Source organism: Zingiber officinale, chromosome 1A (assembly GCF_018446385.1).
Source record: "Zingiber officinale cultivar Zhangliang chromosome 1A, Zo_v1.1, whole genome shotgun sequence".
Lineage (NCBI taxonomy): Eukaryota > Viridiplantae > Streptophyta > Magnoliopsida > Zingiberales > Zingiberaceae > Zingiber > Zingiber officinale.
The window spans coordinates 117,685,533-117,712,117 of record NC_055987.1 but is presented as its reverse complement, the minus strand read 5'-3'; the positions used below and the strand labels follow the sequence as shown (position 1 = coordinate 117,712,117).

The following is a 26,585-nucleotide window of genomic DNA, read 5'->3' as shown; positions in this document are numbered from 1 at the left end:
TACCTGGAATCATCATCTAACAAGAAAGAATTATTGGAAGAATTATTTGAGCCCTCGGCCATCACAAGTCTCATACTTGAAATGATCTATAAAATTGAAAAGGAAAAAAAAAACTCTACGTCATTACTTGGAAAGACCTAAAAGTGCAACAGAACAGTTTGAAGTCATTGCAAAATAAGGTTGATACCATTTGTCCCAAAGGCAAGCTATGAGATGGAAGACTTGGTATAGGCCAATATATTTATTCCCAATTGTCTTCCATCAGTTGGTTATGTCAACAAGAATATTACTAGATGCTAGAAACGCAAAACTTTGAGGACTTCCCTACCATTATTGCTTCACTAGACTGGCCCCTTCTTGGTGCCTCAATTGCTCTCTATTTTGTCCCCACACAAACTTAGTTGGTACCACACTTAGCTATATTCCATTGTGAATATGAAAATTATGCATGTGATATATATATAAACAGAATGCAAGTTAAGAACATATCTAAGTGAAATCAGACCTCTGATGTAACACTCTGCGTGCCATACTTGTCATCCCAGTACATAGTACTGATTCTGTATAACTGTTGTATGCTAAGAACCTGAAAACCAAATCAAACCAAAAAAACAGTTCGTTACTGACAATCTAAATGACTGAAACTTTGAATATTTATAAGTGGTCTCAACTGGGCATAAATCTTTGGCTATCTCCTTCAGTGTCTTCTTTGGTTTCTGATGTAAAACCTATATCACGATATAATATTAATAGTTCAAAGATAAGTTACTGGACAAAAAGTACAGTTATTCAATGTGCTTTTGCAAATGTGTGGCTGCCAAAAGACAATGTACCAGGAATCGAACAGCCTGCCTAATATGCTTCAATTCATCCCATGAAGAACCAACATACTGCGAGACAAATAATATTTTAGCTTAAGGTTAAAGATGACATTTACAAGAATGTGGATCACCTCTTCAGTTGCTTCATTGCACCAATGTTCTAATTCAGCAAGTCCTGCTTTAACATATTCCCCATTGCTAAACGAACAGCACTCACGTCTCAGAAGAAGGCTACAAAATTGGAAATATATATTGACATATCTCTCTGCAAAAGAATGACCAAACTGAAATGGCAGAAGCAAGGAATTACATAGTTGAATCTATTAGTTACCTGTTGAATAGTTGAACATTGATGGAAGAAAATATTTGAGTGAACAACTTTTGAACTAGGAATGGAGGGGCCTACAAAGATGAAAATCTGAAAATGTCAAATCAAACAATACCAAATGAGAATATTGGAGTGTCAAGCTCTATTCCAACTTACATAATTAGCTTTCAGTGGTTTCATGTAGCTTGTTAAGCTTTTCACAATACTGTGCCAGTGTTCCATAAGAGCTTGTTGGGCCACAGCATTTGCTGTTGAACGAGTTCCTTTGACTATTCTTGCACGGGATGCCCTTGGAGCCTGCATGTTTTGCATCATTGGAACATTCCCGCCTCAACAGCTTGCATAAAGCAAAAAACTAGCTTTATGGGGCACTGTGTAATAGTAAATAGATTCTAAGGGGCACAGATTATTCGCCCAAAAGTACCTGTATACACAAGCTAAGAACAGGAGATATCTCTTTCTTTAAGTTGTCCCTTATCATTCCATAAATTTTCTCAACGAATGCAGTAAGTTGTTGCTTAAAAAGCAAAGCTGGATATTTAGCTTCAACTTGGTGCAAGTCATTTGATCCACCAACCATGCGACCATTCAGAAAAGGAGTTCCAGCACTCCGAGGTGATGCTCGAATTCCCTCAAAAATTAAATTGAAAATTAAAATAAATTAGTTAAACCGAAACAAAATTGAGAATATGTGGATTTATTTCCAGAAAATTCATGATAAAGAAGTTCTACTAGTTTACTTGAGGCATCCTTCCAAACACAGAAGCTGATGTTCTCCGCCTCTGTGGAGTAAAACTTCCCATGCTACTTGCTTTCAGTGTGCGTTGAAGAAGCAGCAATAGTGTAGATGTATTGGACAACCAATAAGATAATACATTGGTGTTATCCTGAGACATCAACCAAAAAAGTCATACTTGATAAAATAGAATTTTCATCAATTAGAAACATGTGTTGTTTCTCTTTTATGGCTGAAGTACAAAGAAGTTATGAGTCTGCATCCAACTCTCATGAGTTTGAGATACCAAAAATAAATTCAGGATTAAGGCACAAGGAAAAGATAAGCTACCTCAAGTTTTGAACCTATTGCTTGAATTATTTGGTCAAAAATACTAGTCCTTTCAACTTCAAAAGATCTCCACTGGAGGAGGCATTTATATACAAGGCAAGCAGCAACAGGTCTACCCTTGGAGAATCCTAGCTCTTCAGAGATGCACTTAAGAAGCAAGTTCTGACTTTCCTGAGGACAAACAAGTTTTAGTTATCAGTTTCCAGTTAGAAGGACACGAGGACACTCTCAAGATAGCAGCATCATTGTAACTTGCTAGGAATTTGATCAGAAACCTACCTGCTGCTTCTCATTCAGTGACTTTTGTGGTTTTTCATCAATTTCAAGATTCTTTGGATTTGGTAATGCAGGACTCCAATCCTGCAATTATCCTCATAATTAGGCAAAGACAACAACTCAACTCCTTTACTTATCATATAAAGGTAAGCTACATCTCTCAATGTTGAATGAAGAAAGAAAATTTTACTTACCAATGAAGGTTTTGTTTCTCCAGATAGAACATCATTATTCTCCGGCGTTCTCTGTGACAAAGTCGCAGACAAATGAAGGTCAGATATTAGGAGATAATAATCAGTATGAACTAAAGTAACAGTATGTACAGGGACGATTGCTGCTTTTGGATGCACAGTTAACACTCTGCTAGTTGGTGAAATGGAAAGTGCTTGCTGGCAAAGCACTTGATTCTCTGATGCCAGATTTGATACTTCCTCTCCAAGCCTATTTTGGTAGACAGAAGGCAAATTTCTATCTCAGTTACGCACATCAAACAATGTGAAACTGACAAATACACACATCAAACGATGTGAAACTATGACAAATACACATATCAAACAAGGAAGAGAAAGACCAAAAAAGATTTGATTAGCAACAATAAAATAAAATAAAATTTGTTAAAATATAGATGATGATATAGTAGGGGATAGAGCTCAATGACATAGAAGGATTCATATAGCCGATCCCACTTAGTGGGATTAGGCTTGGTTGTTATCGTAGTTACAAACAAATGTGCGGTAGGAACTGGGTATCCACAGGGTCCAAATGTTTTACTTTATATTATAAAAAACATAGATTTCATGTTAGCTTGCCAACGTAAAAAAGGAACGTATGAAACTAGTCACTTAAGAAGAAATGTTAGCACCTCCGAATGGTATCTTGAAGCTTATGAACATGTCTTTCAGCATTTTCAACTTTCTTAATGAGTTCATCATTTCTTTCTTGTGCCTCGCTGTAAGCTTTCTTGGCTGCATCACTTTCCAGCTTCTGCGTTTGCAATAGAGCCTGCCATGGTAATAAGAGAAGGAACAAGTTATAAAGTAAATCAGCTTCTCATATTAACAAATTATCAAGTATCTAAAGCATTCAAAATGACAAAATATTATATTTTCCACAAAGGGTAAATGTTACTTTTTAGTTGGTATGTTTCAAAACTTTTCTTATCTTCATAATACCAAACATATTCACTTTTTCCATCCAGGGGAGCAATACTAGCAGAAGGAAATTAGCAATTCTACCTTCAACTGTTCAACTTGAGCTGTTAATGAATAGATTTTTTCCATGTCTTGAACCAGGATAGTGGTCTCCTTAATAACAGGAGGTGCTTCTTCTAGAGCTTTTCGTGCAGCATCATGCTCCCTGATAAGCATTAACTTGGTCTCTTCAACTTGTAGTTGCATCTCAGATAACATAGTCTGAAATTTATGCACTTCATGTGCTTTTGACTCCTCCAGATCAGTCTGCATACTCAAGATATCAGTATTTCGACTTGTAAATAGGTATGATGCATTCAGAACAGAAGTATGACATATCTAAATTTAAGAATTTAAACAGTCATCCACTTGAAATCTAAAATCAAGAAAAGAGATCAACTTAAGAGAGAATAATTACTCTTAGTCGTTTCTCCAACTGTAAACGCCAAGTTAATTCCTCAACCCGCTTAGCAAGCTTATCTTTTGCCTCTTTTAGAGCTCCTGTTTCCCTTGCAGCCTATGGAAAAACCAGACATATGTCGAACTATCTTTTTGTAGGAAGGTTGCATTGTTTGGTCCATGAAAATTTTCTCTTTAATATTCATATTCCATACTATATAGAAAATTGAAAAGGAAAAAGGAAACAAGTGTTTTTCATCAACTAATAACATTTATTTTCTTTTATACAAAAGATGCTTGATCCTTGTAAAAAACAACTAAAAAAAGTTTGAAAATCTTGGGAATTGAAAATTTAGAAAATTAATAAACATGACACATTCCTCTGTTTGGTTCAGATTTTTTATTTTTCTCTTCTTCTGAAATTTTGAGGCATCTTACATGCTAGCGGAATAACATGCCCATAAACATGGGAATGTGAACCAACCAAAATAGGCAGTAATGCTGCACTTCACCACTTGTGGAGAGGGATTATTCCTTCAGAGAAATTGCCATCTTATTCTAGAAATGTATGGGATAGTATAATGTAGTATAGTATATACAGAAGAGTAAGTATACTATATTATATAATTTAATTGATTTTTATTACTACTGATATATTTTGCATAAAGTTTAATTGAGAGAGAACATATATGTAGCCGATCAAAAAGATATTATATTATACTTTTTGTATGATTAACTCTCAATATATATCCTTTCAAATTAAGTTGTCAAAATAAGAAATAATTAAATGAAAATTCAAAGTCAACATGCAATAAATGGGTACCAAAAACTAAACATATCACCATCACATACCTATCAATGCATTTGTTGAATCAAACACATTATACAGTATGAACCAAACAATCATTGCGATCTAAGATACCTCCAATCATACTCCCATTATGGTTTTAATTAGTATACACTCTAAAAGGATAATTTTCTAAGAGCACCAGAGTGGACGATATATAGGGTGCATTAAGATTTAATAACCATACCATTCTTAGTTTTCTGAGCTCTCTTCTAGCAAGCTTTTGCCTCCATGAACATTGATAGGTAAGTGTTGCCTTCTGCAATCTCTTATAATATGAATAATCTCTATGGCCATGCCAACGACACTACAAGTGAGAAAATGACACAGTGCTAGATGAGAAACTCAGTACAAAACAAGACAATATTGTCAATCTCAGACACAATAAATTAAGAAATATATTTACTAGAGAAAACTGACATCAGGGTCCATTTCTAGTTAAAAGAATAAACATTCTGGAACAAAAAAAAAAAAGGGTACCTGGATGCAGATTGCTGCTTTAGTTTGTTTTTTGAATCTAAATACATTGTGAGCAGACATTGCCCTTAAGCCTGTTTGCAACACAATTGCTGACATTTCAAGTGCTAAATATGATTTCCTTGCAATATAGCACTGGTAATTTTTCTGAATCTTGAGTGCTGCTGCTTCACGCCTCATTTGCACAAACAACTTACAAGCCAACCACCCTACATTTACAAAAGCAAATAATACTTAGTCTACAATAACAAGTATGCCTAAAGCCAACCACCCTACATTTACAAAAGAAAATAATACTTAGTCTACAATAACAAGTATGCCTAAAGGGGGATATGTGTAGTCTAACCAAGGCTTTATGTGATTAACAGTTTTTTAACTGTCTATAAATTAATATCCAAAATGATAATACTATAATTTCATCATTCACTGAAATTGATCAAAAACATGGCCTAGACATGGTCAGACTTTGAAGAAATGGAGATGAGAAGCATTAAGAATAAATGAAAGTTGATAATTAGTAAAATGAAGTAAAGTAGTTAGGCATACAGCAAACTATATAAACAAAAGAAGGTTCACTTACATGAATCTCCAGTACAAATTAAGCAGCATAAGTAACTCCAAATAAGGTTATATACCTCTACAGAAAGTTTGGAATTGAATAGATGCTTCCCGTAGCAAAAGAAATTCTTTGCGAGCAATATATGTCCGGATTTGCCTCTGTATGGTTCTGGCTGCTCTTCCTAATACCTCTGCTCTTCGAGCATCCAGTTCAGCCATCTGGCCGGCTCTCAAAAACACTTTACTCTTGCCTAGCTGCCAAGGTAAACCATAAATATAGTTTGGATTTATGATAAGACAGTTTAATAAGAATTTAAGGATTTTTGATTGAAAGTAAAATATCAAGAATGTACTTCAAATGTTACCAAGTTGTATTTATCACAATTATTTGGAATCAAGTGCACGGATCTTATACCTCAATTGAGTTATACACAAGGCTATAGCATGAGTAATATTCGAATCAAGTAATAAATTTTCATTGCACTAACTAAAGTTTTCCCTGTCTGACCTCTATCTCTTATACCTTCGTGACACCATAATTGAATCTCACATGAGGAATTGTGGGCTAATAAAGAGGATTTAAGTTTAGATGGATGACTCACTATTGACTCAGGTTTAATCATTTTTCATCAACGTTTGGACCCCAAAAGTTAATTAATTGGTGGCAATTGGTATTACAACAACCCTAATCCTAGACAGTAGTGAGGCAAAGAGTTTTATATATGTTGGTGGTGCCCCCGTCAAGCTTCAGATGTTGTCAATTAAGGATGCTCAGAGCTTAGAGTTGGACTTTGAGTCTTGAAGTAGACATCGAGCTTTAAGTAGAGGTTATGGCACCCTAGCTTCATCCCACACACAAGCTAACAGAGAAGGTAATGAGCATGAATCAGTGAGTTACTCGTAACTTGGGTTTAAATATTTTGGCTCAATAGTTGGGCTTAACAAATTAGTTCTCTCATTTCAACTATGTGACTCATGACACCTTCAATTATATTTGACTTGACCAACTATAGAATCTATTAGTGTTGATACCATCTTAGCCAAGTTCTCTCATTTTATCATCTATAGGCACTAAACCTAATTGAACTTAAATAATAATTTTTCATTTTTTCTAACATCACACATCCATTTTAGCATTCTAATCTTTAGCACATTAATTCTTATGCACGTTTTTTTTTTCTTCACCACACAACTGATTCTTAACATGTTGCAGGTCTTATCACAATATATAAAAAATTTCTTTTAGTCTCAAAGGCAAGAGACAATTGCAGAAGAATATAGAAAATCATCTCCTTCTCAAACAGGCACTCATAATCCTAATAATATCCACTCTTTTTTCATAAACATTTCTTCCTGTTGACTAATAGTTACTATGCAAGACTTGTAAACAACTGTAAGATGTTAATAAAACAGATTCCCATTTAGGAGCAAAAAATTTAAACATCTAAATTTTATAAGAACAACAAATTTAAAAAGTATCTATTACAAAATTATTGACATTGATTAATGTGAAATCTTATTGATTCACAAATCCAATCACATGAATTCTCTCCAGGCAAACTGAAGAATTTTATACAAGTGCCTTTATTATAATACCAATTGCCTAGAATATTCAAATGAATTCTCTCCATGATACTAGAATATTTCTTGAAATGTCAAGATATACTACCAATTGCCTGCATGGCCTTAGTGAATCCTTTTCTCTTTTTTCACATCTCAAATTTTATCGTCCAAGTAACAGGATTAACAAGTTAACTTATTTTATTTACCACTGACATCGAAGTCATATATTCTCATATTGCTGTCCATCATAATAGTATTTAGAATTTAGAGATCTATTCATACAGTGATATAAAAAATATTTATGTAGCAATGATAATTGTGTTGCTAGAAACAAAAATAGGAAAAAATAAATAGATACTATTTAATATTTTTGTAATAGTTTTTGAATGCTTATTAAATTTATTAATTTTAAAGTCTTTTTTAGCCTATTACTATTTATATTTTATAACATTTTATTTCAAACCATTTAAAGGTAATAGATATTTCTTTTAAAAAATATTGTTTATTGATATAACATCAGTATTTATTCGTTTATTAATATTTTCTAATTGAACATTTTATCTTATAATTTATTAAATTTCACAATGCCAATAAATAATGTTGTGTGTGTATAGGAAAAGAAATGATACAATTGTGTAAAATTGAACTTACTTGGTAACCTTTCAATCTCATTTTGTCCAAAATCTTTTGACAGGCAATCTTGTCATCATAACTATCAAGAAAATTAAGATGAAAGCGGTCAAATCAAATGAAGTATTTCATAATAACCATTATTAAATAGTATTAAGCACACTAAACATATTTCCGAATGAATCAAATAACATACTTTTCTTCCATAAATTCTGGTGCAAGAAGGGCAAATCGGTGGAGAAATTCATAAAATGTTCTTCGAGTAGGATAACCAGCACAGCTTATATTGATTGCTTCAAAAACTCCCTATAATGATGAAGCAAATAAAAGAAAATTGCAAAAGCTGATGCCAAGAACAAAAAATCATAGTATTGAGAAACAAGTTGCATAAGTTAGGATCTTACTCCACATCGCAATTGCTGGATGACATTGAAGTTCTCAAATATAGCAGGCTTGAGAACATTATTTGGCTTCACACACCTAATATAATGTGGTTGCATAGAGCTCAAAGTTTCCATCAAAGCTTGAAGTTGTAACTAAGTTTACCCATAGAACAAACAAGTTGAAAACTAGTTAAATCTTTGACGATGGCAGTCTATATACATCACATATCAAAAATCACTAAATCAGCATGTGCTAATCATAAAATATTTAGGTTAACAATGCATATCTATATAATCATACACAATAGATATTAAAATACCAAAACTAACCCAAGCATTTGAACAACTTATAACAAGGACAAGTACCTCTATCAGCAGTTAACTCAGAAATCCCCTCTAATAAAATCTGGAATGTTGAGGTAAGAAGAGGATGATGATTCAATCCAGATGTGTTGTGACATTTCCTCTTGCTGACCTTGGATTCTGTTGGAGTTCACCACTGCTAGCTTTGGTAAGCCTAGATGATCTCTAGTATCCTCAACTTCTGAACCTTAAACGAGTCTCTCCACTGCCTTACTGACAGAATGAATTCTGACACACTATTCTGTGCCATATCACTGGATTTGCAGCATGCCTTTTCAACTGAGATTTATAGGAACTAAATGTTGATTCTGAATCGTTTAAGTTTTAGAAGTCTGTGTACATATCTGAATTTTGGAACCCTTATAGAACAAATGTTCTTCAAGATATAGGGTCCTAGTTCCCTTGTTGGATTAAGTTCTGTTAATGTGAAGTTCTGATTTTTATTTGTTAGTGCCGAGCGATTGATTGCTGAAGGATGCTTGAATATTTAGCATGTAAACGACTCAATAGGATGGATGAGAAGGATGTGATTGTTTGGAATTTCTCACAAGAATGATTCTTTCTTGTGCATGCTTGTGAAACTTTGTAGGACTAACAGAATAGATCCAGCGATAAATGGTGGAACCTAGTATGGTTTAAAGGACATCTGCCAAGATTTTCTTTCATTGTATAGATTTAATCTCATGGATAATTGCAGACTGTGGATATAATATGGTTGAGGAATATTGATTCATAATTATTGTTGGTTATGCCGAAACACTAGGGATCAGTTGTCCATTTATTATTGGATGTTATATCTCTTATAAGTTGTGACATGCAGCTCGGTTATGTGATGTGGTTGTGATATGAGAGAGGAATATTCAATTTGGCTTGAAGAAAGACATTGCGAATTTCATAGTGCAATGTTTAGTGCGTCAACAAGTGAAGGTGGAATCACAAAGTGGCGCAGTGGAAGTATAATGAGTTCATAACCAATAGAGTAGTGATCATCTATTTTAGAAGTAAATCATCATGTAGCGGTATAAGGGAATCTTGCCCCGTGACAGTTAGAGATTTTGTTCTCTAGTGCTAGTTGAAGCATACACCAACTTCTATAATTTGAATACGGAAGTGTGGACTTTTTCTACTCGTATTGCGGAGTGGATCCTAGGGTTAGAGATGAAGTAGGAAATTTGGGAACCAAATTTTTATTAGTAGGGGAGAATGTGAGATTCGACAAAATAATTAATATAAAATAATAGGTGTTTTATAAAAGAAGTTTAGCCAATGGAAATTTATGAATAATTTCATGGATTTAAATCAAAATTGGTCGGAATATTTTGAGAGATTGAAACTTAGTTTAGGAGTTGGATTTGATCCATTAATCAAGGTTTGAAATTAACTTAAACCTAGGGTTGTGATTAATTAAGCCTAAGTTTGGGATTAATGAACTCGCATAAATACCTAAGGGGTATTGCTCCCTTTCATTTTCTTGCGACCCCGACTCCTCTTCTCACGTTTCTTCGCAAAAAAAAAGGTACTTGGATGCAGATTATGCTTTAGTTTGTTTTTTTTGAATCTAACATTGTGAGCAGACATTGCCCTTAAGCCTGTTTGCAACACAATTGCTGACATTTCAAGTGCTAAATATGATTTCCTTGCAATATAGCACTGGTAATTTTTCTGAATCTTGAGTGCTGCTGCTTCACGCCTCATTTGCACAAACAACTTACAAGCCAACCACCCTACATTTACAAAAGCAAATAATACTTAGTCTACAATAACAAGTATGCCTAAAGCCAACCACCCTACATTTACAAAAGAAAATAATACTTAGTCTACAATAACAAGTATGCCTAAAGGGGGATATGTGTAGTCTAACCAAGGCTTTATGTGATTAACAGTTTTTTAACTGTCTATAAATTAATATCCAAAATGATAATACTATAATTTCATCATTCACTGAAATTGATCAAAAACATGGCCTAGACATGGTCAGACTTTGAAGAAATGGAGATGAGAAGCATTAAGAATAAATGAAAGTTGATAATTAGTAAAATGAAGTAAAGTAGTTAGGCATACAGCAAACTATATAAACAAAAGAAGGTTCACTTACATGAATCTCCAGTACAAATTAAGCAGCATAAGTAACTCCAAATAAGGTTATATACCTCTACAGAAAGTTTGGAATTGAATAGATGCTTCCCGTAGCAAAAGAAATTCTTTGCGAGCAATATATGTCCGGATTTGCCTCTGTATGGTTCTGGCTGCTCTTCCTAATACCTCTGCTCTTCGAGCATCCAGTTCAGCCATCTGGCCGGCTCTCAAAAACACTTTACTCTTGCCTAGCTGCCAAGGTAAACCATAAATATAGTTTGGATTTATGATAAGACAGTTTAATAAGAATTTAAGGATTTTTGATTGAAAGTAAAATATCAAGAATGTACTTCAAATGTTACCAAGTTGTATTTATCACAATTATTTGGAATCAAGTGCACGGATCTTATACCTCAATTGAGTTATACACAAGGCTATAGCATGAGTAATATTCGAATCAAGTAATAAATTTTCATTGCACTAACTAAAGTTTTCCCTGTCTGACCTCTATCTCTTATACCTTCGTGACACCATAATTGAATCTCACATGAGGAATTGTGGGCTAATAAAGAGGATTTAAGTTTAGATGGATGACTCACTATTGACTCAGGTTTAATCATTTTTCATCAACGTTTGGACCCCAAAAGTTAATTAATTGGTGGCAATTGGTATTACAACAACCCTAATCCTAGACAGTAGTGAGGCAAAGAGTTTTATATATGTTGGTGGTGCCCCCGTCAAGCTTCAGATGTTGTCAATTAAGGATGCTCAGAGCTTAGAGTTGGACTTTGAGTCTTGAAGTAGACATCGAGCTTTAAGTAGAGGTTATGGCACCCTAGCTTCATCCCACACACAAGCTAACAGAGAAGGTAATGAGCATGAATCAGTGAGTTACTCGTAACTTGGGTTTAAATATTTTGGCTCAATAGTTGGGCTTAACAAATTAGTTCTCTCATTTCAACTATGTGACTCATGACACCTTCAATTATATTTGACTTGACCAACTATAGAATCTATTAGTGTTGATACCATCTTAGCCAAGTTCTCTCATTTTATCATCTATAGGCACTAAACCTAATTGAACTTAAATAATAATTTTTCATTTTTTCTAACATCACACATCCATTTTAGCATTCTAATCTTTAGCACATTAATTCTTATGCACGTTTTTTTTTTCTTCACCACACAACTGATTCTTAACATGTTGCAGGTCTTATCACAATATATAAAAAATTTCTTTTAGTCTCAAAGGCAAGAGACAATTGCAGAAGAATATAGAAAATCATCTCCTTCTCAAACAGGCACTCATAATCCTAATAATATCCACTCTTTTTTCATAAACATTTCTTCCTGTTGACTAATAGTTACTATGCAAGACTTGTAAACAACTGTAAGATGTTAATAAAACAGATTCCCATTTAGGAGCAAAAAATTTAAACATCTAAATTTTATAAGAACAACAAATTTAAAAAGTATCTATTACAAAATTATTGACATTGATTAATGTGAAATCTTATTGATTCACAAATCCAATCACATGAATTCTCTCCAGGCAAACTGAAGAATTTTATACAAGTGCCTTTATTATAATACCAATTGCCTAGAATATTCAAATGAATTCTCTCCATGATACTAGAATATTTCTTGAAATGTCAAGATATACTACCAATTGCCTGCATGGCCTTAGTGAATCCTTTTCTCTTTTTTCACATCTCAAATTTTATCGTCCAAGTAACAGGATTAACAAGTTAACTTATTTTATTTACCACTGACATCGAAGTCATATATTCTCATATTGCTGTCCATCATAATAGTATTTAGAATTTAGAGATCTATTCATACAGTGATATAAAAAATATTTATGTAGCAATGATAATTGTGTTGCTAGAAACAAAAATAGGAAAAAATAAATAGATACTATTTAATATTTTTGTAATAGTTTTTGAATGCTTATTAAATTTATTAATTTTAAAGTCTTTTTTAGCCTATTACTATTTATATTTTATAACATTTTATTTCAAACCATTTAAAGGTAATAGATATTTCTTTTAAAAAATATTGTTTATTGATATAACATCAGTATTTATTCGTTTATTAATATTTTCTAATTGAACATTTTATCTTATAATTTATTAAATTTCACAATGCCAATAAATAATGTTGTGTGTGTATAGGAAAAGAAATGATACAATTGTGTAAAATTGAACTTACTTGGTAACCTTTCAATCTCATTTTGTCCAAAATCTTTTGACAGGCAATCTTGTCATCATAACTATCAAGAAAATTAAGATGAAAGCGGTCAAATCAAATGAAGTATTTCATAATAACCATTATTAAATAGTATTAAGCACACTAAACATATTTCCGAATGAATCAAATAACATACTTTTCTTCCATAAATTCTGGTGCAAGAAGGGCAAATCGGTGGAGAAATTCATAAAATGTTCTTCGAGTAGGATAACCAGCACAGCTTATATTGATTGCTTCAAAAACTCCCTATAATGATGAAGCAAATAAAAGAAAATTGCAAAAGCTGATGCCAAGAACAAAAAATCATAGTATTGAGAAACAAGTTGCATAAGTTAGGATCTTACTCCACATCGCAATTGCTGGATGACATTGAAGTTCTCAAATATAGCAGGCTTGAGAACATTATTTGGCTTCACACACCTAATATAATGTGGTTGCATAGAGCTCAAAGTTTCCATCAAAGCTTGAAGTTGTAACTAAGTTTACCCATAGAACAAACAAGTTGAAAACTAGTTAAATCTTTGACGATGGCAGTCTATATACATCACATATCAAAAATCACTAAATCAGCATGTGCTAATCATAAAATATTTAGGTTAACAATGCATATCTATATAATCATACACAATAGATATTAAAATACCAAAACTAACCCAAGCATTTGAACAACTTATAACAAGGACAAGTACCTCTATCAGCAGTTAACTCAGAAATCCCCTCTAATAAAATCTGGAATGTTGAGGTAAGAAGAGGATGATGATTCAATCCAGATGTGTTGTGACATTTCCTCTTGCTGACCTTGGATTCTGTTGGAGTTCACCACTGCTAGCTTTGGTAAGCCTAGATGATCTCTAGTATCCTCAACTTCTGAACCTTAAACGAGTCTCTCCACTGCCTTACTGACAGAATGAATTCTGACACACTATTCTGTGCCATATCACTGGATTTGCAGCATGCCTTTTCAACTGAGATTTATAGGAACTAAATGTTGATTCTGAATCGTTTAAGTTTTAGAAGTCTGTGTACATATCTGAATTTTGGAACCCTTATAGAACAAATGTTCTTCAAGATATAGGGTCCTAGTTCCCTTGTTGGATTAAGTTCTGTTAATGTGAAGTTCTGATTTTTATTTGTTAGTGCCGAGCGATTGATTGCTGAAGGATGCTTGAATATTTAGCATGTAAACGACTCAATAGGATGGATGAGAAGGATGTGATTGTTTGGAATTTCTCACAAGAATGATTCTTTCTTGTGCATGCTTGTGAAACTTTGTAGGACTAACAGAATAGATCCAGCGATAAATGGTGGAACCTAGTATGGTTTAAAGGACATCTGCCAAGATTTTCTTTCATTGTATAGATTTAATCTCATGGATAATTGCAGACTGTGGATATAATATGGTTGAGGAATATTGATTCATAATTATTGTTGGTTATGCCGAAACACTAGGGATCAGTTGTCCATTTATTATTGGATGTTATATCTCTTATAAGTTGTGACATGCAGCTCGGTTATGTGATGTGGTTGTGATATGAGAGAGGAATATTCAATTTGGCTTGAAGAAAGACATTGCAATTTCATAGTGCAATGTTTAGTGCGTCAACAAGTGAAGGTGGAATCACAAAGTGGCGCAGTGGAAGTATAATGAGTTCATAACCAATAGAGTAGTGATCATCTATTTTAGAAGTAAATCATCATGTAGCGGTATAAGGGAATCTTGCCCCGTGACAGTTAGAGATTTTGTTCTCTAGTGCTAGTTGAAGCATACACCAACTTCTATAATTTGAATACGGAAGTGTGGACTTTTTCTACTCGTATTGCGGAGTGGATCCTAGGGTTAGAGATGAAGTAGGAAATTTGGGAACCAAATTTTTATTAGTAGGGGAGAATGTGAGATTCGACAAAATAATTAATATAAAATAATAGGTGTTTTATAAAAGAAGTTTAGCCAATGGAAATTTATGAATAATTTCATGGATTTAAATCAAAATTGGTCGGAATATTTTGAGAGATTGAAACTTAGTTTAGGAGTTGGATTTGATCCATTAATCAAGGTTTGAAATTAACTTAAACCTAGGGTTGTGATTAATTAAGCCTAAGTTTGGGATTAATGAACTCGCATAAATACCTAAGGGGTATTGCTCCCTTTCATTTTCTTGCGACCCCGACTCCTCTTCTCACGTTTCTTCGTCGCCGCCCCTCCTTTTCGCCCTTCCACGCCGGCACCACCTTGTTGGGACAAGGGTGCTACTGGTGGCACAAGCACTTGCGGACTAGGGCTTCTGACGGGGTTGCTGGGTTGAAGGTTTGAATCGTACCGAAGCCGAGATTTATCCTTCAAATCGCAAGGAAGGCAAGTAGATTTTTCCTAGTAGTTATGGGATGAGTGGTTTTTCGTGATGGCTTGCAAAAACAAACTCGGCATGGCCTTGCTTCGGTGCTTAGGGATTTTTGGATTTCTCTTTCATTCTGATCTGGGTTGTAGTGTTGCGGGGTGTTAATTTTTGTGATGATTTCATTGCTTCTTGTAATTGCCTTGCTCCATTGGGATGGATTCAGGATTTATAGTGAGTTTGAAGTTTATGACTAGGTTACAATGTGGATTTTCTTTGATGTTTGGCTCTCCTTGTGAGTTGTTCGATTTCTGCTTTGGATTTAGGGGTTTGCAACTGTTTCTTTCTATGTTGCCCTGCTTTTCTTGTTGGTTTGAGCTTTGGGCAGGATTTTGGTGAACTAGGCATGGACTGGTGACGTTATGCTCCTTCCCATGTTTCTAGGAGTTTTGGGGCAGATTATTGCTAGTTTAGGGGTTGGTCGGAGATGATTTTGAAGCTTCTTATTGCTTATGAATTTATAGACAGTTTGTGGGTGGTTTTAGGCTTTGGATGATGGGGTTTTTTTCCCCTGGCTATGTTTTTCCGAAAATGCTGGATAGATTTGTGATGGATTGAGCTTGATCAATGATGTTTTATTCTCCATTATTTCTGCCGAAAATTTCTGGACAGATTTTCGATAGGCTTGAGTTCGAATGATGATGTTTTCTTTTCTTATTGCATTTGAAATTCTGAATACGGTGTGGGTGAGCTAAATTGTGGGTTACGAAGCGCTTAGTTCTTTTATTTGCTTCTGTACTACTGGATTGTTCTTAGTGTAACCCATTGTAGTTCAATGCTTGTGATGGATTAGGGAGAGGGGAATGAATGCTGATTTACGATATGAAGTGAGTAATTGTTCTTTCAATTATTTCTTGTTATGACTAGATGGTATGAATTATGTAGGTTTCTTCTTTTATATTATGAAAAAGAAGTTGTTTATTTGATTATTTCTTGTATGACTTAATGGTATGATCTATGCATGTTATCTCTTATATGTTATGATAGACTGAAGTTAGGAATCTCCTACATGAATAACTGAAAAATTTGGTGCATAAGCAGTGACAATACGGGATTGGTGCCTCGGGATGAGCTCCGGGGAGAACCTTTCCAAACATGATTGTTAATGCAATGTATGATGACTTCGGCTAGACGGATATATAGTTTCCCCTAGGAGGTACCTCCCAACAGGTCATGAATATGGACCGAATGACTGTACTCTAATAAAAGTTACCACAAGGGCACTAGGCTTACTGATGGTAGATTATGTTGAAGTTTTGCTTATTGAGTTTTCACTTATTGTGTATGTTATCAAATGCCACTTGTACTCTTATTAAATGATGTTGAAGTTCTTTTATTGTGGATATTATAACATGCTTGATTTTGATTGAAGTTAAATTATAAAAGAAAGTTCATGTTCATAATTCATAATTTTAAATATTGCTCTGTTGTTTTCATCATGTACCTACTTGTAGAGAATATATTTGCGGGTCAATGAACTCACAATGTAAATGCTACAGGTGTAGGAGATGCACACCAAGGAGGTGATAGAGGACGTGGGGGTGGAGTAACTGAGGAGATGAGATGAAATGCATAGCACACTGTTGGGGCTTAAGAGGGGCTTAAGAGTATATTAATAAATGTAGTCTTTTGATTGTTAGGTGGATATGAGTTGGAGACTATTCGTTTTATGTTCTCATGTTCTGTCATTGGAAGCTTAAGAAATTTTCATTCGAAAGATATATGTTGAGAATTGAAGTTTGCATGTGATAAAATTTTCTTTGGGTCTAAAGTAAATGTGGTATGCTATATGTTGGATGTCTTAGGAAGGGAGTTATGGGTCGTTTCACTGACACACAATGAGCATTGTCAACCGACAGTGCAAGAATTCCATGATTTGGGAAAAGCACTAGCTTGAGTAGCAGATGTATTTGGCACTCAAAGTCATAGGGTATTAGTATTGCTCACCATGCGCAATGAACATAGATGGTTCGCTAGAGGCATTGCAATGTAGCAGAGATGGAAATCACAAACTAACAAGCTTCACTCGCCAGAGATGCTCTCGTATGAAAAGATTGACACTGAGGTGACGTTTGGTTCTTTCATAGGAATCAGAATGAGAATGATAGTATTATGAAATGGAAATGGGTATGAACATGGATATCACTCTTAAAAATAATGTTTGGTTAGTTGAATATTTTCTATCTGAATGAACCAAAATTTTCTTTTTTACTTTTAAAGGAAAATAAGAGAAAAAAAATTAAATGTGAGAGAAAAATACGAGAAAGAAAAAGATAGAGAATGTGATGAGAGAGAATGAGGAGAGAGAAAGTGTGATGGGAGAGAATGAGGAACGAGAAAGTGTGATGAGAGAGAATAAGGAGAGAGAAAGTGTGATGAGAGAGAATGAAGAGCGGGAAAGTGAGATGAGAGAAAATGAGGAGAGAGTACGTGATGGGAGAGATTAAAGAGAGAGAAAGTATGATGAGAGAGAAAGCATGATGGGAGAGAAAATGTGATGTGAGAAAATAAGAAAAGAGAGTGTGATGGGAGAGATTGAGGAGAGAGAAAGTATGATGAGAGAGAATGAGAAGAGAGAAAGTGTGATGCGAGGGGAAGTGTGATGGGAGAGAATTAAGACAGCGAAAGTGTGATGAGAGAAAATAAGGAAAGAGAGAGTATGTGATAAAAGAAAATACATGATGAGAGAGAAAAGAGTAGAGAAAGTGTGATGAAAGAGAATGAGGAGAGAAAAAGTATGATGAGAGAGAAAGTGTGATGAGAGAATGAGGAGAGAGAATGAGGAGACAGAAAGTGATATTAAAAAAAATTGAATAAATATATTAAGGGTATTTTCATTCAAAATAATTTGGATGATATCTACGTTTTTGGATATGGTGAAACCCAAGGGAGGAGGTGAGTTTAATCAATACCCAAGTTTTTGGATTTCATTCTAAAATCTTAATTCTCATTCCTATCAACCAAACACAAGGTTTGAGAATGAATCCAATTCTTCATTCCCACAGCCGTGTACCAAACACCACCTGAAAGTCGTAATACATGAGATGAGACTTGGTAAATTATTAGAGTTTTCCTTTCCAAGGTAGTTCCCCCTACTTGTATGTATATTCATTATTGTAATTTTACACACCAACCCCTATAATATATGGTATTTATAATTAGATATCTAATATAGCCAACCATATAAATCAATGGGGACCAAGGGTATATGTGGTGCAAATGTATTTTTAAAATGAAAAGAAAGTTAAAAAAAAACATTTTATTCCTTCACCAAATATCTTAACAAATATTGGGAATTAAATCAAATTGTTTATTGAATGCAGTGGAATTGTGGAAGAAGCATATGGAAATGCGAAAGAAATTTAGTGGCATACAGTATCAACTCTGAAAGCAAAGATAAATGCAAATCAAATCAGAAAAAACTTAAACCTAACATAGATGCTATTGAGCAAAGGAGCTACTTATGGAGATTTTGTTCAAGAATGTTTAAGATCAAAGAAACCCTTCTACAGAAGCTAAAAAACATAACGTAAATAAAGAAGCTATTAAAACCCACATAAGACAGATGTAGAACTGTAAGGAAAAGTCAGTAGCTCAACTACTTCAGAAATCAACATAATATTATATTAAGAGAAAAAAATTACTTTAAACTGTGATCCCATAGAAGAGAACTTGGATGACCTCGATGAATCTTCAGGAAGTGGAGGGAATAAACCCGACACAAAGGGACATGTAGAAGCATTGAGTAAATCCTGATGTTCTGATACCACATAATCTTTGTTTTTGTCTAAGAAATGATTAGCTTGATATGTTACCTATCAACAAGAAACGTAGATAACACTCAATTACCATCATACCATGTACATTGACATGCAAGTACAGGATAAGATTACAGTTACCTCGCCTGCATAATGGCAGATTGTAAAATCTGTACGAGAAAGCTTTGGTTTGGCAAATCTCTGGTTGCTTTTAAATGTATGATACAATTTCTGAGCAAACGTCTCATGTGTAGACTTGGGAAACATGCTATCTCATATACCATTAAAAAGAAAAAGCTAGATCAGTCACAAATTCACAATAACTAAAGTAACATATGATAAACAAAAAAAAAACAAGTGAACTATCACACTATTCTTAGTTCCTTTCTTTTGAAGAAGTAACTAATCAGCAAAGGTGAAGCACCAAAAAGAATTGTCAGAGTCCAGATGTATACCAAGCTTCATCAAGAAGGGCGATGATACCACCAGGTTTCTGAAAAAAAATAAAAATTATTACCAGTGGCATTAGGAATGAGAGAAAGCAAATCCACAGAGAGTTGAAAGTTTAATTATTCACTAATATGCAATTAAGAATTTCTGAGCAAAAGTTTAATTATTCTAGAAAGTTCAAGAATTACAGACTATTCATAATGCTAGTGAATGAAATTAAAGAAACTTCAAACAAAAGTAAAATAGGTGAAAATTAGGTATGAATGCTATTCATATTTAAGTTTAGAAGAGTTTAGAAGTCAAGGTACAATTTGTCTAACTATATTATTCGATAAAATTTCCAGAAATAATAAGTTGCTTAAGAAGTGGAAGAAAAGTTTCTAGTTATGAGAATAGCGATGAGATATAATGTTGTTCTATTTATAGAAGCATTAAGTCGATGAGTTATGAAATTTCACAAAAGATGGGTGAAATTATAAGATATAAGAAAGATCAAAGAAAGTTTCTATTCAATGTAATTAAAAGTGATTTAAAAGATAAGTTATTTTTAGTGATAGTCTCAGATAGAGTTCAATGGTGGATTAAAATCTATGTAGTTAATCCTGAATAGTTAGCACTAAAATGTAATATTGATGATGTTACCATAAAAGCAGTAACGAAATAATGTTTTATTATAGTTTAAAAAAAATGACCATATGCCAATTTGGGATGTCGATTGAAGTATCAGTTACATCCAGGCCATTATCACTTTATCAAGGCTAGAATACCTAGCCAAGATATAAGTCCTGGAATCAACTATTGGCCAAGATTGAACAAAAAGTAAAAGCCTGATGTTAACTTCAGCAGGTTTTAAACATTTATAATACAGTACCTTTGACAGTATTTATAAGATATGTTCAAGGTTTAATATATACAATATTCATGTTAATGCAAATAACTTTTTGTCTTAGCCAAAATACATTAGTTTTGGAATCTAAGTTTGTCTTTGTTCATATCTTCTGGTAATGCGTTTGTGATATTTCTGTGACAATTAAAATTAATGGATGGCTAATGGTGATACATTGTGGCTTTATTTGGGTAAAACTTTTAGGCCTGAAGTGATCTCATCCTCAAGCTTCCTTAGAAATGAGGAAATAGGCTCAAGTCAGAACAGAAGCCTCCAATGACCAGCTACAACGTTAACCATATTAGCTTTCCATATATACCTTCTCAATTAAGTCAAGAACATCTTGGTTATCAACAAATTCAATGTAGCTCCAGTCAATTTCCTCCATGGCATACTCCTCTTGCTCCATCTTGAAAACATGCTGTTCAAATCATCATAGAAAAAAAAATCACACTTGACTCGGATCTCCAACGTATCATGAAGTTTCAAGCAAACCTGATTGAAATGTTGTTGCAGCTTTTCATTTGCAAAATTGATGCAGAACTGTTCAAAACTGTCACAAGCAAAGTGCATCCATAAGCAATATCAGCTTCATTGTTAGTACTTCAAATATTTAAAAACTGTGTTTCTGTTAGAATGCTCACGGTTTACCTATTACATTTGAAACTCTCAAAACCATAAATATCAAGTATCCCAATCAAATGTTTTGAATCTGGATCCTGTCCAATTGATACATTGATTTTTTCTACCAACCTGTAGGCCGCATATCAATTCAAACTTAAATCATATCTCCGCTCAGTAAAAGAAATTACAGTAGAGTATATCAGTAGATGACAGAAGTTATCATTACCAATCAAATAAACGGGAATAAATGGTTTTTGCAAGCCCGTCTCTGCTAACAATTGCAGAAGCAGGAACAAGAGTTCTGGTAATAATTTCTTCAGGTGTCACCATGACACGTTCGATCAAAGCATTTTCTAAACCCTGGGCATCACACCTGCCATAAGCATATTATAGCAGAATCTACGCATCTTAGTTAAACAATACTAGCAAACATGGAAATAAGTTTGGCATACATCAGGAGTTGAGCTGTCATGTTCAGATGGAATCTTGACTTCTCATCCTTGATGACAGATGAATCTATATCTTGTCCCTTTGCAAAATTGACATTACCAAGATGAAGTATAGCAGCAACAACCCTGAAGATAGCCTCCTAAAACAATCACCAAAATTCCTCTATAAGACACACAATACCTTGAGAAATGCCTATTCGTAAAAAAAATAATTAAAAAAAACCTTTTCCATGATAAAAAAATGTAAATGTAACTAGAATTCCTCAAAATCAACAAACTTTGTATACCTGTTCTTGCTCACTTATTCCAACTATATCCATAGCTCTTCTAATTGCGATATATTCTTCAGCATCATCAACACCGTCCAATTTAATGCATTTGGACTGATTTAGATAGTGAAATGAGTTTGGGCTTCCCAGTTTATACTTTTTGATATCCTATCAAAAATAGTAACATTCCATACGTATAAAAATTAGCTTCAACAGAAAAGAGGGCCTGACCAAAAAAGACAAGGTTCTAATAGCATAACATATTACAGAATAAAAGTACCTCATGAGGAGCAGCACATAGTAGGTAAAAGCAGTGGTAGTTTCTCTCAGGATCATTAATTTGGCAAACACGAGATCTTTCAAGCAAGTAGGTTCTAATAGCAGCACCAGATATTCTCCGATTTTTGTCAAATTGAATCTCAACAAACTTACCAAAGCGACTTAATTGTAATGTCACATAGGAATAGTGAAACTCAATTAGCTAGGCAGATATGAAATAAAACTCTAAACTACAAAGAAGAAATTACTTCCAGAAAAAAGATAATATTTTCAGAATATAGGTAATCACAATATGGTGCTGCAATAGATGCTAGGTATTTTTTGAAAGCATAGTCTCACATTGGATTAAGTAAATACAGAGAAAATATACAAATCTTACCTAGAGTTGTTGTTCCGAACAGTTTTTGCATTCCCAAAAGCCTCGAGAACTGGATTTGACTAATAAATAAAATTGAAGAAGACAATTCAGTTTGAATATGTCATTTGTTCTCTCTAGAGAGAGACAGTGACTTAATTCTTTTAATTGTATTACCTCCAAAACTTGTTGTTCAACGGTCCGTCCTTCAATCCCTGATCGTCCACCTAAATATGCCAGATATCTCATAAGCAACTTTGTTGTTTCAGTTTTGCCAGCACCACTTTCACCACTGACCAAGATGGAGTTATTTTTTCCTTCATTAATCATTGCCCTGTTTCCTTATCATAAAGAACAAGTCAGAAAAGAGGAAATTAATCATACCTTAGAAGTAGAACTAAAATAACCTGTAAGCAACATCAGCAACTGCAAAAGCATGGGGGCTCAGCTCCCTGAATGTTGCTCCTTTGTATTGTTCCATCATATGGGTGTCATATAGATGTGGTAGTCTTTGGAATGGGTTCACTGCAATCAGGATATTACCAGTGTATGTCTGTAAATTTCAGAGAATCTGGAGTCATAAAGAATTCTCTAATATTCCATTACTTTGTTTGGAAGCGTTTACCATGTATTAAGAAGTGGCTTACATAGATTTCATTAAGCTCATATCGTGTGGCTAGGTTTTGCAAAACCCCAGGTTCATGCAAATATGATAATTTTGTCATGTCATCTACTCCTCCAGGTGGAGCTTCTATATCTTTAGGGAATACCTTCAAGAGATTTGCTACGACCTTGGTGCATATGTTAAGTAGAATACATCATTAGAACCAAAACTAACAACCAACTTCCATTTCTACCCTAGATATAAAAAATAACACCCATGCAAATTGCCAATTAATTGGAGAATTTTGGCATAACCTAATTAAAAACAACAAATCACATGTGAAAATTAAAGTACAAGTTTAGCATGTTCAAAGTTTAGGAAAAAAATAAACCTTTTTGCATACTCTCACACCATTGAAGAACAACCTCAATCTACGATGGACCTCGATCAAAGTCCTCGCCATCAAATAGAATGAATTCCACGAGCTCCAAAATCACACCTCGATCCAAGCCCCATGCCATCAAGTCCACCAAGCTCCACAATTGCAACGTCAATAACTTGATCCGATTAAATTCACAAGCTCTACAAGCTCTATATGCACTATCCAAGTACCTTCGCACAGCCCTCCTAGTGCATCAATGATTTAGATATATGTGGTTTTGACACAGGTAGGATTCAAACTTTCAAGTCCCACTCTAATACCCATGTTTATAGGCTAACCACTTATCCCAAAAGTTTGATCTCTTAGGAAAGAAACCAATTTAAAAAGGGCAGCCTATGCACGAAGCTCCCGCCATACGGGGTCCCGAGGAAAGAAACCAATTTATATATTTATATTGTTAACATTTATACACAAGATCTTTCCCAAAAAAATAAGAAAAACATATTATGAATAATTTTATGAAATAAAAAATGAAGAGAAGTTTGAGTCCTAATCTATCTTTCCTATGCTACACACCATACTACCTCGTCACCGATATCTCTATTGATTGCAAAAGCAAAAATAAAGTAGTCATTAACTCTCTCTTTGACTATCCTCTTTTTGAACTAGATGTGGAAAAATATTAATTCCATATTTTCTCTTGAAACTCTTGTCAACACCCTAGTATCAAGATGAAAAATGGACATAGTACGACATGGAATAGATAGCCCACCGCTTTACCATATGACCAACCTACACATTTCTCTAGAGAGAATATGAAGTGGCAATAAAAACTTGTGGCTTACCATTGAGCAACAAACAATAAATTGTCAGATGCAATGATAAAATATTTTAGGAAGTAAAAATAATACAACAACAACCAAGCCTTCATCCCATTGAGTGGAGATGCTATATGGATCATTGTATTTCATTGGGCTCAATCTACTATTATATCATCATTTATATTATATTTAAATGAAATTTTATCTGTTTTATCATTATGAACCAAGTCTTCTTTGGTCTATCTTCCTCGATTAATGTGCATATTTGTTTTGGTCTCACATCACCTAATTGGGATATTTATTGGTGTAATAAGTACATGTCCATATCATCCTAAACGCATCTCTCAGAGTTTTCTCTCAATAGGCACAACTCCAACTTTCTCTCTAATGTTCTTATCTCTTATCCTCTCCATCTTTGTATGGTCGCATATCCACCTTAACATCCCCATTTCAACAATTCTCATATTACGCTCATGTGCTTAATTTATATCCCAACATTCAACTTCATACAACATACCAACTCTAATCGTCATTTTGTAAAGCTTCCCTAAACTTTTGAGGTACCTTACAAATCACAAAGAAAACTTGACGTCCTCCTGCATTTCAACCATTCTACTTGTATCATATGAAAACATCTCTATCAACCCCTACACCCCTTTATAAAATGAACTTGGATACTTAAAGTTATCAGTTACAAGTATGTTGCCACCTCCATTTCCCTTTAAGCTTTAGGAAGCAAAAATAAATAAATAAACAAATAATAATAATAAGATAAAAAATTAAACAAATGGATAATCATAGTGAAGCTTGGTCAATTGTTTGCCCAACATACCATTTTCCCATTAGTTGTGCGCACATGGACCTGATGACCTCTGATCTTAAAAACCTCTCCATCAACCCAAGCCACAACTGGATCTTCAATCCACACATGAGAACCTACACTAATGTTGTCTGGACTTGCCTGCAAAAGTAGGTCAAAAATCAACTGTTAAAGATAACAAACACAAGAAAGCTCTACTTCAAGCAAGGAGTTACTTCATAAAGGCATTTAATTGAAACCAACAGATGGGTGTTTTCTTCCAAGAACATTACGTCACACCCATCCAAGGCAATAGATTTCATATGGATATCTCAAGAAACAAGTACAAACACCACACTAACCAGGTAATTGCCACTTGGGAGACGGTGACATTCACACAACTTAAATACTTGGACAGAATTGAAATGAAGTATTGTGCTTATTAGACTCAAAGGTTCACACACACACTTCCTCCCCAACTTCCAGGGGAAAAGCATACGGGACATAGAAAAATGGAAAATTGGTAGGCGATTCAGTACACACGCTTCCTCCCCAACTTCCAGGGGAAAAGCATACGGGACATAGAAAAATGGAAAATTGGTAGGCGATTCAGTACCATGAGTTAAAAAAAAAAAATGAGCTTTAGCAATCCAATAAAAAACATCAGTTCTCTCAAACTTCCTTGCTTGCCTTCTAAAGATGCAAAAATACTCTGCATGTGCGCTCTCTTAAGACAACAAGTACAAGTTCTTAGCCACAAGGAGCAAAGAAACAAAGGGAAGGGAACATAAAAGCTCGACGATGTAATCCAGAACTTACCAGTCCACTTATTCAACAATCAATCGATAAAAAATAAATAAAGATGCCCAACCGGTCACCTCGACTTTCCGAGAGAAAAGCGAAAGAAGGTCAGCGATTCAGTACCATGAATCATCCGCCCGGTATCAGCCCTAATTCTTTCAATATTCTCCTTATCCTCCCCTCCTCCTTCGCCTTCTTTCTGCGGTGACTAGGGCCTGAGGAGGCGACCGAGGTGGGACGGCAACAAGGGCGACCCGAGGTTCTCGGAGAAGCAAACTGGCTAGCGAGCGCCGCCGTAACTCGCAGATGTCACCGGAATTACTTAAATACCCCTCCTTCTTCATGACTCTATCCTTTCTGCGCCTTGTAATTTGAATGCGTAATTTGCGGCGTCATTTGAATTGCCGCTTTTACCTGAAGACTTCCCCTATAAAAAAAAGGGACAAATAAATAAAATAAAATATGATCATTTAAAACGCTTAAGTTAA

At 34.4% G+C, this 26,585-nt stretch overlaps 2 protein-coding genes across 2 annotated transcripts in view; one reads left to right on the top strand and one right to left on the bottom strand.

Annotated features, from left to right (window-relative positions):
• The window catches only part of LOC122029179 (glycylpeptide N-tetradecanoyltransferase 1-like), a 25,113-nt gene extending 7,892 nt beyond the window's left edge, over positions 1-17,221 (top strand). The window contains exon 2 of the mRNA XM_042588127.1: positions 17,120-17,221. The gene's annotated coding sequence lies outside the window, so the exon portion shown is untranslated. The remainder of the gene's footprint in view (positions 1-17,119) is intronic.
• LOC122029192 (myosin-17-like) overlaps positions 1-26,445 on the bottom strand; it is a 26,965-nt gene extending 520 nt beyond the window's left edge. The window contains exons 1-38 of the mRNA XM_042588133.1: positions 26,221-26,445; positions 25,330-25,458; positions 23,338-23,481; positions 23,098-23,243; positions 22,868-23,024; positions 22,715-22,773; positions 22,337-22,496; positions 22,075-22,224; positions 21,791-21,927; positions 21,565-21,711; positions 21,366-21,467; positions 21,210-21,267; positions 21,034-21,135; positions 19,834-19,871; positions 19,520-19,646; positions 19,265-19,435; positions 13,572-13,703; positions 13,364-13,473; positions 13,189-13,249; positions 11,052-11,229; positions 5,408-5,613; positions 5,115-5,234; positions 4,100-4,198; positions 3,727-3,948; positions 3,354-3,493; positions 2,815-2,932; positions 2,686-2,736; positions 2,495-2,575; positions 2,216-2,386; positions 1,890-2,036; positions 1,574-1,780; positions 1,306-1,446; positions 1,153-1,223; positions 953-1,052; positions 834-890; positions 672-728; positions 506-586; positions 4-86 (exon numbers count right to left, since the gene is read on the bottom strand). Coding sequence (XP_042444067.1) covers positions 4-86; positions 506-586; positions 672-728; positions 834-890; positions 953-1,052; positions 1,153-1,223; positions 1,306-1,446; positions 1,574-1,780; positions 1,890-2,036; positions 2,216-2,386; positions 2,495-2,575; positions 2,686-2,736; positions 2,815-2,932; positions 3,354-3,493; positions 3,727-3,948; positions 4,100-4,198; positions 5,115-5,234; positions 5,408-5,613; positions 11,052-11,229; positions 13,189-13,249; positions 13,364-13,473; positions 13,572-13,703; positions 19,265-19,435; positions 19,520-19,646; positions 19,834-19,871; positions 21,034-21,135; positions 21,210-21,267; positions 21,366-21,467; positions 21,565-21,711; positions 21,791-21,927; positions 22,075-22,224; positions 22,337-22,496; positions 22,715-22,773; positions 22,868-23,024; positions 23,098-23,243; positions 23,338-23,481; positions 25,330-25,458; positions 26,221-26,223 — 4,463 coding nt within the window. The 5' untranslated portion in view covers positions 26,224-26,445. The remainder of the gene's footprint in view (positions 1-3; positions 87-505; positions 587-671; positions 729-833; positions 891-952; positions 1,053-1,152; positions 1,224-1,305; positions 1,447-1,573; positions 1,781-1,889; positions 2,037-2,215; positions 2,387-2,494; positions 2,576-2,685; positions 2,737-2,814; positions 2,933-3,353; positions 3,494-3,726; positions 3,949-4,099; positions 4,199-5,114; positions 5,235-5,407; positions 5,614-11,051; positions 11,230-13,188; positions 13,250-13,363; positions 13,474-13,571; positions 13,704-19,264; positions 19,436-19,519; positions 19,647-19,833; positions 19,872-21,033; positions 21,136-21,209; positions 21,268-21,365; positions 21,468-21,564; positions 21,712-21,790; positions 21,928-22,074; positions 22,225-22,336; positions 22,497-22,714; positions 22,774-22,867; positions 23,025-23,097; positions 23,244-23,337; positions 23,482-25,329; positions 25,459-26,220) is intronic.
• Positions 26,446-26,585: the final 140 nt, after the last annotated feature.